Here is a 16,997-nt window from a genome sequence, read left to right on the forward strand (position 1 = left end):
CACCTCCTCAATTTGGGATGACTCGTTGTCTATTCATGTATTCCACAGATGCAGGGTACATCAAGTTGTTGTGGAGCTTTAATCCGCTGATTCTGAGGCTGCTGGGAGAGCTTTCCCTTTCTCTTCTCTGTTCTCACAGCTCCCAGGGCTCAGCTTTGGATTTGGCCCTGCCTCTGCGTGTAGGTCGCCGGAGGGCGTCTGTTCTTTGCTGAAACAGGCCGGGGTTAAAGGAGTTGCTGATTCGGGGGCTGTGGCTCACTCAGGCCGGGAGGAGGGAGCCCCACTCAGGCCGGGAGGAGGGAGGGGCACGGAGTGCGGGGCGGGCCTGCGGTGGCAGAGGCCTGTGACGTTGCAGCAGCCTGAGGCGCGCCGTGCGTTCTCCCGCGGAAGTTGTTTCTGGATCCCGGGACCCTGGCAGCGTCGGGCTGCACAGGCTACCCGGAAGGGGTGTGTGGAGAGTGACCTGTGCTCGGACACAGGCTTCTTGGTGGCGGCAGCAGCTGCCTTAGCGTCTCATGCCCGCCTCTGGGGTCCGCGCTTTTAGCCGCGGCTCGCACCCATCTCTGGAGCTCCTTTAAGCAGCGCTCTTAATCCCCTCTACTCGCGCACCAGGAAACAAAGAGGGAAGAAAAAGTCTCTTGCCTCTTCGGCAAGTCCAGACTTTTCCCCGACTCCCTCCCGGCTAGCCGTGGCGCACTAACCCCCTGCAGGCTGTGTTCACACCGCCAACCCCAGTCCTCTCCCTGCCTCTGACCGAATCCCGAGCCTTAACTCCCAGCCCCGCCCGCCCCGGCGGGTGAGCAGACAAGCCTCTCTGGGCTGCTGAGTGCCGGTCGGCCCTGATCCTCTGTGCGGGAATCTCCCTGCTTTGTCCTCTGCACCCCCGTTGCTGTGCTCTCCTCCGCAGCTCCGAAGCTTTCCCCCTCCGCCACCCGCAGTCTCCGCCCGCGAAGGGGCTTCCTACCTTTTTTCCTCCATAGCTCCGTCCCACTGGTGCAGGTCCCGTCCCTATCCTTTTGTCTCTGTTTATTCTTTTTTCTTTTGCTCTACCCACGTACGTGGGGGGTTTCTTGCCTTTTGGGAGGTCTGAGGTCTTCTGCCAGCGTTCAGTAGGTGTTCTGTAGGAGCTGTTCCACGTGTAGATGTATTTCTGGTGTATCTGTGGGGAGGAAGGTGATCTCCGCGTCTTACTCTTCCGCCATCTTCCCAGAACGCTCCCTCTGTCTTTGTAAGGTATTTGATACTAAGCAGTTTGTCCATGTCCTGGAATAAATAGATGGGAACCCCCTTCAGGAAAGATGAGGAGGTTAACATGAGTTAGGGTGAGATCAAATTTCCTTTTCAGAATGTCAGCGTCTTGTTGCATTGCAGGGGGCTGTAAATTCATCTGCAGCCGACTAGAGGACACCTCATATGCTCTGGTGTTGAGACCAGGAGGGATCTCTGACTGAGATTTGCCAACTAAACTTCTATGGTAAGTTTGACTTTGAAATATGCGGTTGATTCTCATTATGTTCTTGTCTTTGATATGGGGGAGGGGAGGAAGCAAACGAGTTTTAATGAAGTGTTTTTTAATAAGATAAATAAAATATTGACGGAATTATTATTGGGAATTCCTTATTCAAGTGTTTAATGAGTAAGCTGGTTGGCTCTTTCTGGTTTATTTCCTAAATATTTTGGACATCTTGTTTTTACTAGGTCTCTCGTTTTTGTTGATATTCTCGTTACTATGTCTCTGCTACTTTTTCTGATAGCATATGGTCAGCAGATTTGATGACAGTGTGTCTTCTATCAAGGCAAAGGTTGAATTTGTAATATCCAGACAACTTTTGGTAATAGAAAGGTCCAATAAAAACAGGAGTGTGACATTACTGCAAGAAGGGAAAAATAGAAGAGGCTGATTTAGAAAGTTGAAGGTTCTTATTAAGAGAAAAGAAAAGAGGGAATTGGTAAGAAGCCAGGTTTAAATTGGCTGAGTGCTAGAGCTCAAACACAATATTCTAATGATGAAGACAGGGTAAGGCAGCTAATGGAAATTTACGGTGTGTGTGCGTGTGTGTGTGTGTGTGTGTGAGTGTGTGTGTGTAAGAGACAGAGAGAAGACTTGCTTATTTTCTTATCTATATCCACACTAGCCTTTCTGAGGAGAGGGACTCTGTTCTGAGCTCTGTACAATCTGCAAAGAATGACAATTAAAAAACATTTATTGATCACAAAAGGTATTTCTTTTTGTAGCTGCTACAAAAAAAAGGTCCATAAACTAGTTGCTTTTATGTGCTTTCTGTGAGACAGGGCTGAAGAAGGTAATCAGAGCTCAGGCAGAGGCAGCTGGAACTTAATCAAATAAGTTGCAGCCAAAAGGCGAGCTGTGAGCAGCAGATCACAGAGTATTCCCTCAAATCCCCGTCAGGGTGGTCACGCTTTTAGGTTAGACCACCACAGGTCAGGACATTGTCTCCAAGAAAGCTTTGTTAAAGGACACTTTTGGTGTCAAAGAAGAAAGACACAGGGCAGTGGATCTCAAACTTTTAAAAATGAAAAGTGTTCAAGGACTAGTTCCGGGTTGTCACTTCTAGTGATTCAGATTCAGGAAGTCATCAGTTGGAGTGGGACAGATATCCCTGGGAATCTTTACTCTGTAAAAGATGTAGGTGTTGGAGGACGTCACTTTTGAGAAAAAAGTGTCAGGCTTCTCTAGCTTGTTGATCTCTTCGCAGGACTGTTGGTTCAGAACCCACCAGCTGCCTGGCTCTGAGAGGGACTGAGCAGCTTGGATGAAGAAGTAATTCATGCCTGTGCCCCGCAGACCAGGGTTTGAATCCCCTGTGGCTTTGCGCAAAGTGTTTTCCTTCTCTGAAATTCAGGTTCCTCCTTTTAGAAAGACGAGAACCCTATTGTCTACCTCATGGATTTAAAGAAATAATGCAAAAAAGCACTTAGCAGAGTGACTGGCACATAACAAAGCAATCAGTAAACGTTACTTCTTGTGGTGGGGAGAGAAAGAGATGTCAATAAGTCCTCTGAGGCCAGGAAAATGGTGTGCAGCAGACAGAGCAAGGCAGGACCAACCAGGAGGCTAGTTCTAAAGATAGATGAGATCCTAGACCGGAAGATGAATAAACATGAGCTTGGGAGACAAAATTTCTCACCATTACAAATGTTTCCCAAGAATGGTAATGAACATCCCAGATGGCACAGTTAATTGGAATTATAATTGATCCCCAAAAAGTATTTAAGTCAATAGTTTAATTGATTGTCCTCGGGAAAACCATTATAAGAACGTCTAAAAGGGAACAGAATGAAATGCATCAAATTCAGTGATTTGTTCATCTCTGCCGCCCACCCTACATAGAAGGATTAATGAATGAAGAGAAAAATGGTCAAAGGGAGGAAGGGAACAGGGACCGCAAATCAAATAGACTGTCATTAAATGAAATCCTTTTCTGGTAATTCATTGGTACATCAGGTGGTACCGAACCGGCTGGCTTGCTTGCATGTGGCTGCTGCCAGGTACTCTCCCAAGATGACACATGAAGAATAGAGGAAAGGGGACTGATACCTTCCTTAAAAGACAAAGATGAGATTTATCAGCACTTGAATGTATGCTATGGCCGAACCAGCCAACAAGTTAGTAGATGAGGGATATGGACAGGTGGGGGTGAGACAGGATCAGACTGTGTGTAGGCAAATCTTTTAGCTCTTTGGGCCTTACTTTCCTCTCTAAATGCCCTTCTAGGCCTGATACACTGTGATAAGGCATAGATGGTGGGTCAGATCCCAACACTTTAAACATTTTATTTTACATTTTTCACACCTGGAAAGTAGTCCCTAACTAAGGTACCTAAGTTATCACCAAATGCTAGCTATTTTGAGGAATTTTGTTTACCCTGAACTATGAATTTTTTAGTGCTTTTTCCCCCATAAATCCAAATTTCAACTTAAATATGTTTTTACCAATGCTGTTAGTTCTCTGGATAAATAACTATGATAATACAGACTAATGATAAATAGTGAAGAAAAAAATAACAGAAGCCACTATATTTTGAACACCTATCATCTGCCAGTTACTGTGCTCATCACATTTCATCTTTCGTCCTTATACTAACCTTGTTAAGTTGGCGTTATTGTGGCCATCTTCCATGAGAATTCTGAGAGGTCACAGAGACAGCAAATAGCAGAGTCAGGATTTGAATCTAGGTCTTTCTAATTCCAAAACCCATGTTTCTACTCCTTTAATATACCATAAATCTGCTGTACTGAGTGCATTCATAATAATCCTGTATAGTTTCTCCTTGATTCAGAGTCTCCTAATTTTTATTCAGAAAGACGCAGACATAGAGAATGGACTTGAGGACACGGGGAGGGGGAAGGTTAAGCTGGGACGAAGTGAGAGAGTGGCATGGACATACATACACTACCAAATGTAAAATAGACAGCTAGTGGGAAGCAGCTGCATAGCACAGGGTGATCAGTTCAGTGCTTTGTTACCACATAGAGGGGTGGTATAGGGAGGGTGGGAGGGAGACGCAAGAGGGAGGAGATATGGAGATTTATGTATATGTATAGCTGATTCACTTTGTTATAAAGCAGAAACTAACAAAACAAATATTTGGAGGCTTGGAAAAATTATATATGTATTTGAAATTTAAAAAAAAAGAAATACAATGCAAAGTGTGTTAGTGTCCTACTCCTTCACTTTTCACTTATGATCACTTTAGTGGAGCATTTCTGTTCTTAACGGCAATATTATATTATTTTGTTTACTTTGAATAAAGAGTTTACTGATGAATCTGAACTTGCCTGAGGAGTCTGAACTTGAAGGAGATAGTGGCTCCAGTCATTACTTATCCAACGTCTTTATCCCAATATTGGGGCCTTACAGGCCATATCTAGGGTAAGAGGAAGACTTGCCCTCAATAGCCTGTTACATTTGTGCAATCTTGGGGGCAAAAATTAATTGATATAAAATATAAGGCTTCTTATCTGTGAAAGACATTGTCAGTAGAATGAAGAGGCAAGACACAGACTGGGAGAAAATACTTATAAAAGACATATCTGGTAAAAGACTGTTATCCAAAATATACAAAGAACACTTAAAACTCAACAATAAGAAAATGATCAATCTGATTAGTAAATGTGCAAAAGATCCGAAACAGACACCTCATCAAAGAAGGTATACAGATGGCAAATAAACATTGTAAAGATGCCCAACATCATCTCATTAAGGAATTACAAATTGAAACAACAGTGAGATACCACTACACGCCTATTTGAATGGTGAAAATACAAAACACTGACAACAGTAAGTGCTGGCCAGGATGTGGAGCAACAGGAACTCTTATTCATTGCTAATGGGAATACAAAATGATACAGTCACTCTGAAAGACAGTTTGACAGTTTCTTACAAAACTGAATATATTCTTACCATAGGATCCAATTGCACTCCTTGGTATTTACCCAAATGAGTTGAAAAATTGTATCCACGTTATAACCTACATATGAATGTTTAAGCAGCTTTATTCATAATCACCAAAACTTGAAAGCAACCAAGATGTCCTTCAGTAGGTAAATAGATAAACTGTGGTATGTCCAGACAATGCAATATTATTCAGTACTAAAAAAATGAGCTAGCTATCAAGCTATGAAAAGACACGGAAGAATCTTAACTATATATTACTAAGTGAAAGAAAGCAATCTGAAAAGGCTACAAAATGTATGATTCCAAATTTCAACTATATGATATCCTGGAAAAGGCAAAACTATGGAGACATTAAAAAGATCAGTGGTTGCCAAGGACTGGAGGGACAGACATGAACCAGTGGAGAACAAAGGATTTTAGAGCAGTGAAATTTGTCTGTGTGATATTACAATGGTGAATACATGTCATTGTATACTTACCAAAACCCATAGAATGTACAACACCCAAAGTGAACCCTAATGTGAACTCTGGACTTTGGGTGATAATGAGGTGTTAGTGTAGGTTCATCAGTGGTAATAAATACGCTGGTGTGGAATGTTGATGGGGGAGGAGGCTGTGTGTGTATGAGGACAAGGGGTACATGAGAACTCTCTGCACTTTCTGTTCCATTTTGCTGTGAACCTAACACTACTGTAAAAGATAGTCTACTTAAGCATTAATTTGTATTGAAATAGTATTATAAAAAGTCATAGGTAGCTAAAGTAGAGAAGTCTGCTTTCTAAATGGATAACAGATTTTCCACTTTTGTGTGGGACTGAGTGATGTTTTGTTATATGACTCCTTCCCTTGGACAGTGAATGTCTAGCAAATGATAGATGCATTAACTCTTCTGCCTCCTCTGTATTTTATGGTCATCGATACTGATCCTGAAATGACTAGGCAGCAGCACAGGTGGGTGAGTAGAGACGCCTCTTCCTGGAAGCCTTCTCTTTGATAGCGCAGCTGCTTTCAAGGCCACAGAAAACTGCATGACACTTACTGTTCTGAATGATGTAACTCTACAGTGACTCATTATTACCTAAAAAAACCAGCAGTTCCTCAAATTTGGGATTCTGTTTTCCTAGAACATTCATTTCTGTGTTCACAATTTTAGTTGATCTTTGAACCAGGTTAAAAGAAGCAGAGAAAGACAAAATTTAAGCTGGCAAACTTGACATGGTATAGCAGCTCTGAGAAATGTGGCCCCTTGGGCAAACCTCGCATTTGCCTATTATGTTACTTTTTCACATTTAGCTATAGACACCCATTCTGTGCCTCAGTATCTCAGACTACCTTCTATCAAAATAAGAGGTCGTGCCCAACTAATAAAGAGTTAATATTTGGAAATCTTCTAGCTAGGTATTAAGAACGTGTATTTCTTGGTGCTGGTATGAAAGGTGATTTAAAATTATATTTACGCATTTTCTGAAAAATGTTCTTATAATAGACATGCATTTTTTATTATCAGAAAAAATTAATCTATTTTCATTTGAAAATAAAGGTTATCTAAAAGAAAAACAGATAAAGGAGGTACGACAATTTTTTTTTTAAATTTTATTTATTTTATTTATTTATTTTTGGCTGTGTTGAGTCTTCGTTTCTGTGCGAGGGCTTTCTCCACTTGCGGCGAGCGGGGGCCACTCCTCATCGCGGTGCGCGGGCCTCTCACTGTCGCGGCCTCTCTTGTTGCGGAGCACAAGCTCCAGACGCGCAGGCTCAGTAGTTGTGGCTCACGGGCCTTGTGGCTCACGGGCCTAGTTGCTCCGTGGCATGTGGGATCTTCCCAGACCAGGGCTCGAACCCATGTCCCTTGCATTGACAGGCAGATTCTCAACCACTGCACCACCAGGGAAGCCCGGTACGACAGTTTTGAAAGATGAGGGTTACAAGAAGGACTTGCACTGCTAACACAGAACACTGACAACAATAATAGCCAATACTTCTGTGGCACTTTCTACGTGCCAAGCACTGTTCTAAGTTCTTTATTCTATTAATCACTTTACTCTTCATGACAGTCTCACGATGGAAGTAATATTGGTATGCCTATTTTACAGATAAGGAAACTGAGTCACAGAGAGGCCATAACTAGTCTATTGTTAGATAGCTAGTAAGGGGTAGAGCTGAAATCTGAGAACAAGCACCAGTACCAGCTAAAGATCAGAGCTACTAATGTAATAAAGATAAATAAGATAGAATAAAAGAAAAGCTTAACAGGATAAATGAAGCACCATATATCAGTGAGACAGGGGATGGGTAATTTAAAATGCTATTTTGGGGAAGCTGATTATTTAGATTAAATAAATTCATTTTAGCAAATCCCCCTAAAAATAATAACCCATTTTATTCTAAATAGATTAAAAAGTTAAGTCTAAATAGCTAAACCAAAATAACTTAGAAGAAATATACTTTAATATTTACCTGATCTTTAGATGGAAAATGATTTTCTAAACTTAAAAGCAATTAAGGAAATCACAGAGGAAGAGATTGATGGGTAAAATAAAAAAGTTTCTGTATGTTATAAACCAAATGAAAAGATAAACAACAACTAACACATTAAAGAAATTGTGGTTTTTCATACACATCTGTAAGAAAATCACAAAAGAGGAAACAGAAATTGTTAACAAAATATGAAAAATACCTTCTTTTGTAATATAAGAAAGGCAAATTTTTCAGAAATTCAAATTAAAACAAAAATTAGGTAGCAGTTTTCACAGAGCACATTTTACCAAAGATTTTTAACTGATAATAATCAGGTTGTCAGGAGTTCTACAGGATGGATGGACGATTTCATGTTGAAGCTTTCTGACAATAATTTAGCAACTTCTGGCAAGAGCCTTAAAGACAGCCATATTTTTCAAACCAATATTTTTTCATATAAGGATTTGTCCTAAGAAAATGGTTATGTGGACAAAGATTTATGTTCACATTTTTATAACATCATTAATTTCTAATAGGGCAATATTAGAAACAATGTTTAATAAAATTGAATTTGTTGGTAATAAGTGGAAAGTATGGTACAGCTATAGGATGGACCATCACACCACAAATAAAGTCATGTTATGAGCAGTTCTTAGTGAGAAAAGAAAACGGTTATTAGATAATGCTTTGTGTAATAAAAGAGGATATATAATTATTTATGCATAATTGTCTTATCTAGTTAAAGTTAATAACAATAAAAAAAGGAATTGAAAAGTCATGATAAATGTCCATGATGATAATTGGTGACAGAAAGGATTTTTTTTTTAAATTTATTTTATTTTATTTTTTGGCTGTGTTGGGTCTTCGTTGCTGCGTGCGGGCTTCCTCTAGTGGTGGCGAACGGGGGCTACTCTTCCTTGCGGTGCGCAGGCTTCTCATTGCGGTGCCTCCTCTTGTTGTGGAGCACGGGCTCTAGGTGCACGGGCTTCAGTAGTTGTGGCTTGCGGACTGTAGAGCACAGGCTCACTAGTTGTGGCACAAGGGCTTAGTTGCTCTGCGGCATGTGGGATCTTCCCAGACCAGGGCTCGAACCCGTGTCTCCTGCATTGGCAGGTGGATTCTTAACCGCTGAGCCACCAGGGAAGCCCCAGAAAGGATTTTTATATTTTACAAACTGCCTAAAACAAACAGACATAATAATGGGGAAAATTATTTTAAGTAAGAAAAAAGAAATACAGAGTGCAATACAGAGACAAAGGAAAAAAGGGCAGATCGTTGAAAATGGTGAAAGGCACATGGATATTATCTCAGATCTGATATCCTGGCAGAGCTGGAATGGAGCAGAGAGCAAATAAATGTATTGGAACAATTAATGCTTTTGGCCAGCTCCTTCAGAGCGCCAGAGTCAATATAACAATTGCAGGGACAGACATCTGCTTCTCGCTCAACCATTGGAAAGCCAGTCCATCCTCTGGGATATGTCGATGAAAGTGTTTTCTTAAAACAAACTAGTTTTCTGCCCAAACTCATGTTTTTACAGATGTCATGTAGGTTTTCAAATTTACCTCTAAAATGTCTGGTTAAAATGTTTTCAAAGAAATGAGTCTTGGAATTCAGTCTCTAGCATTTTCTCTATATTTTGTTTAAGTCCAGGAACATGCTTTCCGATTCATGCTGTATTATAAATTTTGAGGGGTTCAGGAAGCAGCAGCAAATGTAGATGTAATTTGTCTATTAACTGTTGCTTTTATTTCTCTATAGTCTAAAAATACAGAAGTTTCCAACTTTTCCTTTGCTCACATCAATTGGCCTCCTCTGTCTTGGAGGCGTTTGAAGGTCTAAGTATTTTCTTAAATGCTTTTCTCTTCTGAAGTTGGATGTGTTTATATCTTGGCTGTAGGCTCTGCACCATGGCCAAGGGAATCTCTTCCCTGCATTCTCAGTTCTCAACTGGACCTCTTGGTTCTAATCAAACCCTTCCAGAGTCAGGCTCTTATGTGCTTGCTCTCAGCATATTGGATCCCTGATCCACACACTCAGGTTTATAAGTTCAGCTTCTGTCTCCTCAGATTACTCTGGGATCTCATCCTGTCCTCTCTTGCACTAAGTAGCCTGCCCACCACCACCTAACCCCATATTCCAACAGTGAGTGACCATTTAGGTAGGCATGATAGAAAGGAATGTGTTTTTTTTAAAATTCCTTTTTAAGAGGTATCAATGTTTCTTTGGTTAAAGCATGAACGTAATTATTTATGTCTAAAGAACTTGACTAGAAACAAAGTGTATTTAGAGTCGTGTTTTCCATTGAGTCATCGTTGAACTATATTATGTAGAGAGGAGAATTTTCTTTCCCCTCAGACTCAGTAAGATTCCACGGGGTTCTCCATCAACCCAGGATGTGACATTCTGGTTGGTGGATCTCCAAAGAGTGATGTCACCGAGTCCCAGGGCATTAATCATCAGAGCATATGTAATGTTTTGCTGCTTTGCTCTGCTGAGCCAAGGAGATGATGCCTGTGAATTCATACTCCTCCACCCTCACTTTCTTTCATCTCCTCTCTCCTCTTTCTCTCTGAAGGCAGTTTTGCCTGCCACCAAATACTGTACCCCAACTGCCAAATTTTTTAACGCAAGTGGTGTTGTGCCTATTTACAGGAACATCTCATCGCTTGAGCCAGTTCATCTTTCAGTGGGGACACACCTACTTGTAATTCAGCTGTGATTTTGGCTGCTGCTTCGTAAATATAAAAGTCGCAAACAATTGTAAAATGCTAGTTTAAAGTCGGAATGTCTATAGGTAGGCTCAGATGCCTCTCGAGTCACTAAGTCTCTAGAAGTGTGGAGCTGCGTTAGCCTGCGGTTTTACTTCATATCACGTAAGTCCCTCTGTTCCCTCTTGGAATTCTTGTTGCTATTAACCTCTGATGTAAACCCTTCCACCATGGCTTCTACCTCTAGCATTCAATCATTCTTTTAGCAAATACAGAGAGAGCACCTACCATTGCCTAATTACCTCATCTTCAGATAACATCACATTGGGTATTAGGGTTTCAATATGTGAATTTGGAGGGGACACAAACATGCAGTCCGTAACACAAGGCAAGCAAAGGGTCTTCTTGAGGCCAAGTGGGCCCCATTGGTGGAGAAACAATGTCAGACTCCAGAATCAGCAATCAGTGGGGAGGCCTGAATACTCCATCCTGGGGCAGAGGTGTCATTAGGCATTAATTTTCTGTTCTGTTTTGTTTTATTTTTTGTTTTCGTTTGTACTGTTTACTGAGTGTTGGTTGTTATGGGCTTAGAGTTGTTAATTCTTGGCCAGAAAAAATGATCTGAAGTATTGTAGTTGAAACCACGCTGGTTGGGGACAGGGAGACAGGTGCTTTGATTATCAGATCAACACCATTTACATCAGCAGTTCCTATGTAACCCTGCAAATATACTGATGCTTTGGCGCTGCTATAAAAGTTTTATTAGTAAAAAAACACGTTTTTATGAAAATAATTTTTTACTTATTGTAAGAATACATAAAATAAGAAAGAACACAAAAACAAATTTTAATTTTTACTCTCTGTGCTATGTGGATAGATAAAAAAGATTATAGAGATTCCTTACTTCAAGGGGATGAAGTTAGAGCAAGGGTCAAATTGGTTCTAACCAGGTCGCTGAAGAGGCACTTTCAGTGATGGAGGAAGAGGTATGGGCTGGGAAGCTAAGAATAGAAGGTGTATTTAGCTATAGGCCATGGATTAATGGGGCTCTATTTCTTGTTTTGAAGTACTGTCAACCTCCATAGACTTCTTTTTTTTCCTCCAGCTTTACTGAAGTATAATTGACAAAGCTGTAAGATATTGAAATTGTAACATGTGATGATTTGTTATATGTATACATCATGAAAGGATTCCCCACATTGAGTTAATTAACACATCCATCACCCCACAAGTTTACCTTTTTTGTGCATGTGTGAGAACATTCAAGTTCTACACTCTTGCAAATTTCAATTGTACAATACAGTGTTATCCACTATAGTCTCAATGTTATACATTAGATACTCAGACCTTATTCATCTTATACTGAGTAGCCTTCTTGTTGAAGAACCACTAGTGCTAAAGGCTTGTGATAAAAGGGTACTTAGAAGATATCAAAGAGAATCACTTCTACTTCTTTTTTCAGAACGTTGCCGTAGACAGAGACATGACATGGAAGGGGAAATTGCCTGGAAAAGGGCTGTGGCTGACTGTCGTATCACATAAATCTTGTTTACATTTCTTTTTGTTCTTGGCTTGGACAAGCTTTCAGAAGTCCCAGCTAAGTGTCGTCACAAAATCTTTATACGTAAATTTTCCCCCTTCAAGAACTTCACATAGAGCTAATTAGGGATGCTTCCTGCCCCTATACAATTCTACCCAATGTATCAGCAAGAGTTTTGAGCATTCAAAACTACACTCCGGTCTACACTCCATATTCATTACAATTCACATACACACATTTGTTCATATGCACTACACAGTGATGGAATCAGCCAGATTTTGTTTGTTATTTAGCCAATCTCGTGGTTTATTTAATCTCATCCCTGTTTATATCAAAAGGGATTTAAATGGTTAAATTTTAGTAAAATGCAACCAGTTGGCTCAACCGGTTGACATTTAGCATGGTTTCTCTTTTCTTTGGAAAGTTTTACTTTTTTGGGGAGAGGGTTACTTCATTGTGAGTATAGAGGATTTGCAGTTGAGAAGCTGGAATCATCTTTAAGTTAACGAAAGGAAAATTGAGATAAAAGAATTTTTCTGAAATGCCAGAAATTTGAATGAGGTAAAGCACCTAGTTCATAAGAAAAAACATTAAGTCCAGCCATCTTTAAGGAGCTGAAATAATATTTTATCTGTTTCTAAGATACTTAGATAAGTTAAACCAAACAGGAAGCAACAGAAGTCCTTGAGTCAGAGAGGAACTGCTCATTACTCATGTGACTTAGCAAGCAGAGAGATGATGCCACTACCCTGAAATCTACAAAACTTAAGACAACTCATTGTCGATTATGAAATACTATGGTTATGCTCTCACACCATGTAATCTCATGGAAAACTTCACCTTCTCCATTTCCTTTAGACAACTCCAGCCCTTCAGAACTAGATCATATTTTCACAAACTTTTTAGAACATGGGACATTTTGGGGAGGAAGAAGATGACTTACAACACTCCGTCTTTTGGGTGACCTACTCCATACTGTGTATTGGTAATTTGAATGGGAAAACTATATATGAGAACAAATGGAAAGATTGGTGTTCCTTTGACATAGTTGAGATAATAACTGGTTTCTCAAAAATCCAGGGAGAAGCTAAACGTTAGATGCAAAATTGTTGTAAACACCTGGTCTCCTTGGCCTCCTATGGAAGGCAGTCATCTGTAATATACAGACAGCTTGTCACACCCAATGAAAACCGTGAAGGGGAAGCAGAATGGGGAAGTGGGATGGAAAGTTTTAAGTTAGTGGTCTTTTAACATGTTGGAAAATGTAAGTCAATGTGGCATTTGCAGAAGTTCTAACATTGTTATCAAAATCATCTTATATTCTCTTTTGTAATTGCACCTGAGAATGCTGGTCCCTTTTTATCCTTTAATGAGGAGAGAGAATGTCTTTCTTCCTAAAGCAACTGTCTGATTTTGCCACTTGGGACCCTGTGTCCACGTGCCGTGCCAGTGCTCAGCCACTCAGGATATCTTATTTTTATTAATATTTATTGAGTGCTTGCTACTGTGTCAGGTACTTCTACAGCACTTCAATTTTCACAAAAACCATATGAGGTTGGTACTGTTTTTATATAGATGTGAAAACTGGGACACAGAGAGAAAATGCAGTGATTCCCAGCAGCTTGGTTGCCTCCTGTCCTCATGGGGTCCCTAGTACAGTCCTCATGGGGTACCAGCAGCACTTGTTTAGCTCTTTTCCTCTTTATTTCATCTTTATTTTACAAATTAAACTGTTTTTGAAGCTACAAAAGTAAGTGCATGTATAAGGTAAGGACTAAAACATACAAAGAGATAGGGAAACAAAAGGAAGACTTCCATCCCTTACACCTAAGGACTACTCCATAGAGGTAAATATTATTAATTTTTTATGTATTTCAAAATTGTCTATGCATAAATCAAGATATACACACATATGCATACATATTCATTTTAGTTTTTGGATCTGTTAAGGTACTTGTGTCATACCTTGACATATTATAGTTATCTGTGAACATATTTACTTCCCTGAATTGACTGTAAGCTCTCTGAGGTCATGCTGTGTGTGCTGTCCTGGTTATCTATTGTTAAATAACAAATAATCCCAAGATTTAGTGGCTTAAACTAAAGACAACATTTATTTTGCTCACAGATCTGCCATTTGGGCAGGGCTCACTGAGAAAATCTCACCTTTGCTGCACTCAGCATCAGCTGGGGTGGCTGAGGCTGGAGGCTAGAATTACCTGAAGTCTCAATTGTTCACATGTGTGGTGTTTGATGCTGGCTGTCAGTGAGACCTCAGATGAGGTGGTGGCTGGGACGCCTACACATGGTTTTTCCATGTAGCCGCTTGGCTTCCCCGAGTGTGGTGGTTGGGTTCCAAGCATCCCAGGAGAACTATGAAGAAGCTGTATTTTCTTTTATAACTTACCCTTGGATGCCACATAGCATCATTGTTGCAGTAGCCATGGGCTTACCCAGATTCAAGGGGAAAGAATGTATACCCTGCCTCTCAAAAATCACATTGTAAGTAGATTGTGTGGGATAAGCTATATGGATGAGGCCATCTTTGGAAAATACAACTTGTTACAAGTATCTTTTTATTTTAGATCCATCACTCTACTGTACAGACGTTTATTTCCTATATTTGTATACAGTAGATGCTCAATTAACATCTAGGAGATAGAATTGTTGACTCCAGATTGGGAGGAGGCAGCTCTTTGCACTGCTCTGGGCTAACAAGGGAGGGGAGGTGGTGGCTCATGCTTGTGACTATGCTGTCCATTATCTCAAAAGGGTATAAAATCTCACAAGGGACAATTGCTAGGGGTTAGTAGAAAAGGTGCTTATGAAATGATTCCCTTGAGGTAACTAGTAGATGCCTTTGAGCTGTCTTCTTTGTCCAGGAGGTTTCTGAGAAGTGCCCTTTTGATTGTGAAGGGGAAAGAGGGGCCAGTGCTAGGCTCAGTTTCATGTGAGCAGGTGCACTGAAACTGTGCATCCTCTAGGAACCACGGTCAGCACATAAAGCCCTGCCCCTTTCTAGTGAAGCTCACCTGCACTGCTCAAAAGTTTTGCATGTTTGGCAGTGGTTAAATTAGTATGAAGGTGAAACTCTGGGTAGGAAAGATGAGAGCCAAGTGTGAAGGCTGTGTCTTATTTAGCCTTGGGGGGGATAAATATTATAGGTGCCTATCAGAGCACTGACAGTATCTATGTTGGCCTTCTGGTACTGAAACTAGTCTGTAACACCAGCTGAGGTCTGGTTTTGAAGAACACGTTTCTTGACCAAGCCAAGCAAAGTAAGCTGTGCAAAAGAGAGAGGTGGAGATAGGATGGATGCCCTTGTTCACAGAATTTGTCTCAGAACCTATTCCTGTTACGTGTTATTTTGTCTTCTTTGTTTCTCCGTCATCTCCTCTGAACTACCCTTCATCGTCTCACACTTGGTTTCCTCACTCAGCTCTCAACCTCCCCTGTTCACTGGAAATTGACATATTAGTTCTCTCTTGGTGTCACTTGAACTGACACCTGGCTCAGACCAACCTGGCCCCTAGGAATAATCTCTGACCCCCACCACATGCACATGTACAACTGTAATGCACATACTTGTGGTCTTCCCTCAGAGGAGTCTTAACTGGGGCATGCAAGCTCCAAGGGCTCTTCTTTTCTTCCCATTTTGGCTTCGATAGAGTTGGAACAAGCAGTCATTAAGGTTCAGTGAAGATGCAAGGGCTTAGAACCAGAGATACAATGGAAAAAAAGCTTGTTGTACTCACAATTAAGTGTATTTGGAAAACTGTCAGACAGACAAGGTCAACGTCTTTGGCTAAATACGTCTGGGCTACCTGTAGAAGCTTTCTGTCATGTTGCCTACTGACATCTCCACCCAAGTGGATATCCTGAGTATTGCTTGACTCCATCCTCCCTTTAATTTAGTGCTAACAGGAGAGGTCAGGTGTTGGCTTATGCTTTATTATTATTTTTAATATTTAAACTACTTTAAACCATTGCTTTTGAATAGGTCATTAAAGGCCAACCTCCAAGCTGCCTACCTATCACAGACCAAGTTCTTCCCCTCTGATAAAATTCTTTGGTAGAGTATAACCTCTTAGTAATCATTGGGGGTTGCCTGATATAGGAAGAGAAAGCAACTGAAATATGAATTTCACGACAGCCTCTTGATACTCAAGTCAGATTCTCTGATTGGACATCGGTCTAAAGGGACGGTCAGACACAATTATCTTGTCGAGTTCAAGGTGTACATTTCGTGTGGCTTTCAGAATTACTGTTTTGGAAAGCTACAGAATCTTGACACTTGTTGACTTGCCATTGAAAATGGCTTCTGTAGTGTGGGATAAAGAGAGAATTAGATTTCCCGGTGTGATTTTAATTTTTGGACCTCAGAGGTTGAGCACAGTTTGCTGGGTCTTGACTGGAGTGGTGGCAGTGAAATTAGGATCTAAAGATGGAGCAAAATCATTAGGCTCCTTGTCATCACGGTCCATCATCCTTCCTATTCCCCAGGGTGGTTCAGTCATCATCTCCCTTTATTGCTCCTCATATCCAGGAGGCACAAAACTCTATTGCTTATTCCTCTCCAGTGCTCCTGGCTTCTACTCTTTCCCGTCTTCCCCCACTGGCACTGATCTAGTTCAAGCCTTTATTGCCTGTTTTTAAGATTATGACATTAACTGAACTGGTCTTTAGCTTTCTCCCTTCAATTCTCTTATAATCCAATGCCAAGTCAATTTTCCTAAAATTCCTATTTAGTTCACTTACGCCTCTCCTCAAACAATGAGTGATTCCCTTCGGCGTTCCCTGGCGGTCCAGTGGTTAGGACTCGGAGCTTTCATTGCTGTGGCCCAGGGTTCAATCCCTGGTCAGAGAACTA

At 40.8% G+C, this 16,997-nt stretch overlaps 1 protein-coding gene across 1 annotated transcript in view; it reads left to right on the forward strand.

Moving 5' to 3' along the window:
* Nucleotides 1-1,347: 1,347 nt before the first annotated feature.
* CYTIP (cytohesin 1 interacting protein) overlaps nt 1,348-16,997 on the forward strand; it is a 64,349-nt gene continuing 48,699 nt past the window's right edge. The window contains exon 1 of the mRNA XM_073807698.1: nt 1,348-1,474. Coding sequence (XP_073663799.1) covers nt 1,472-1,474 — 3 coding nt within the window. The 5' untranslated portion in view covers nt 1,348-1,471. The remainder of the gene's footprint in view (nt 1,475-16,997) is intronic.

This window comes from Tursiops truncatus, chromosome 7 (assembly GCF_011762595.2).
Source record: "Tursiops truncatus isolate mTurTru1 chromosome 7, mTurTru1.mat.Y, whole genome shotgun sequence".
Classification (NCBI taxonomy): Eukaryota; Metazoa; Chordata; class Mammalia; order Artiodactyla; family Delphinidae; genus Tursiops; species Tursiops truncatus.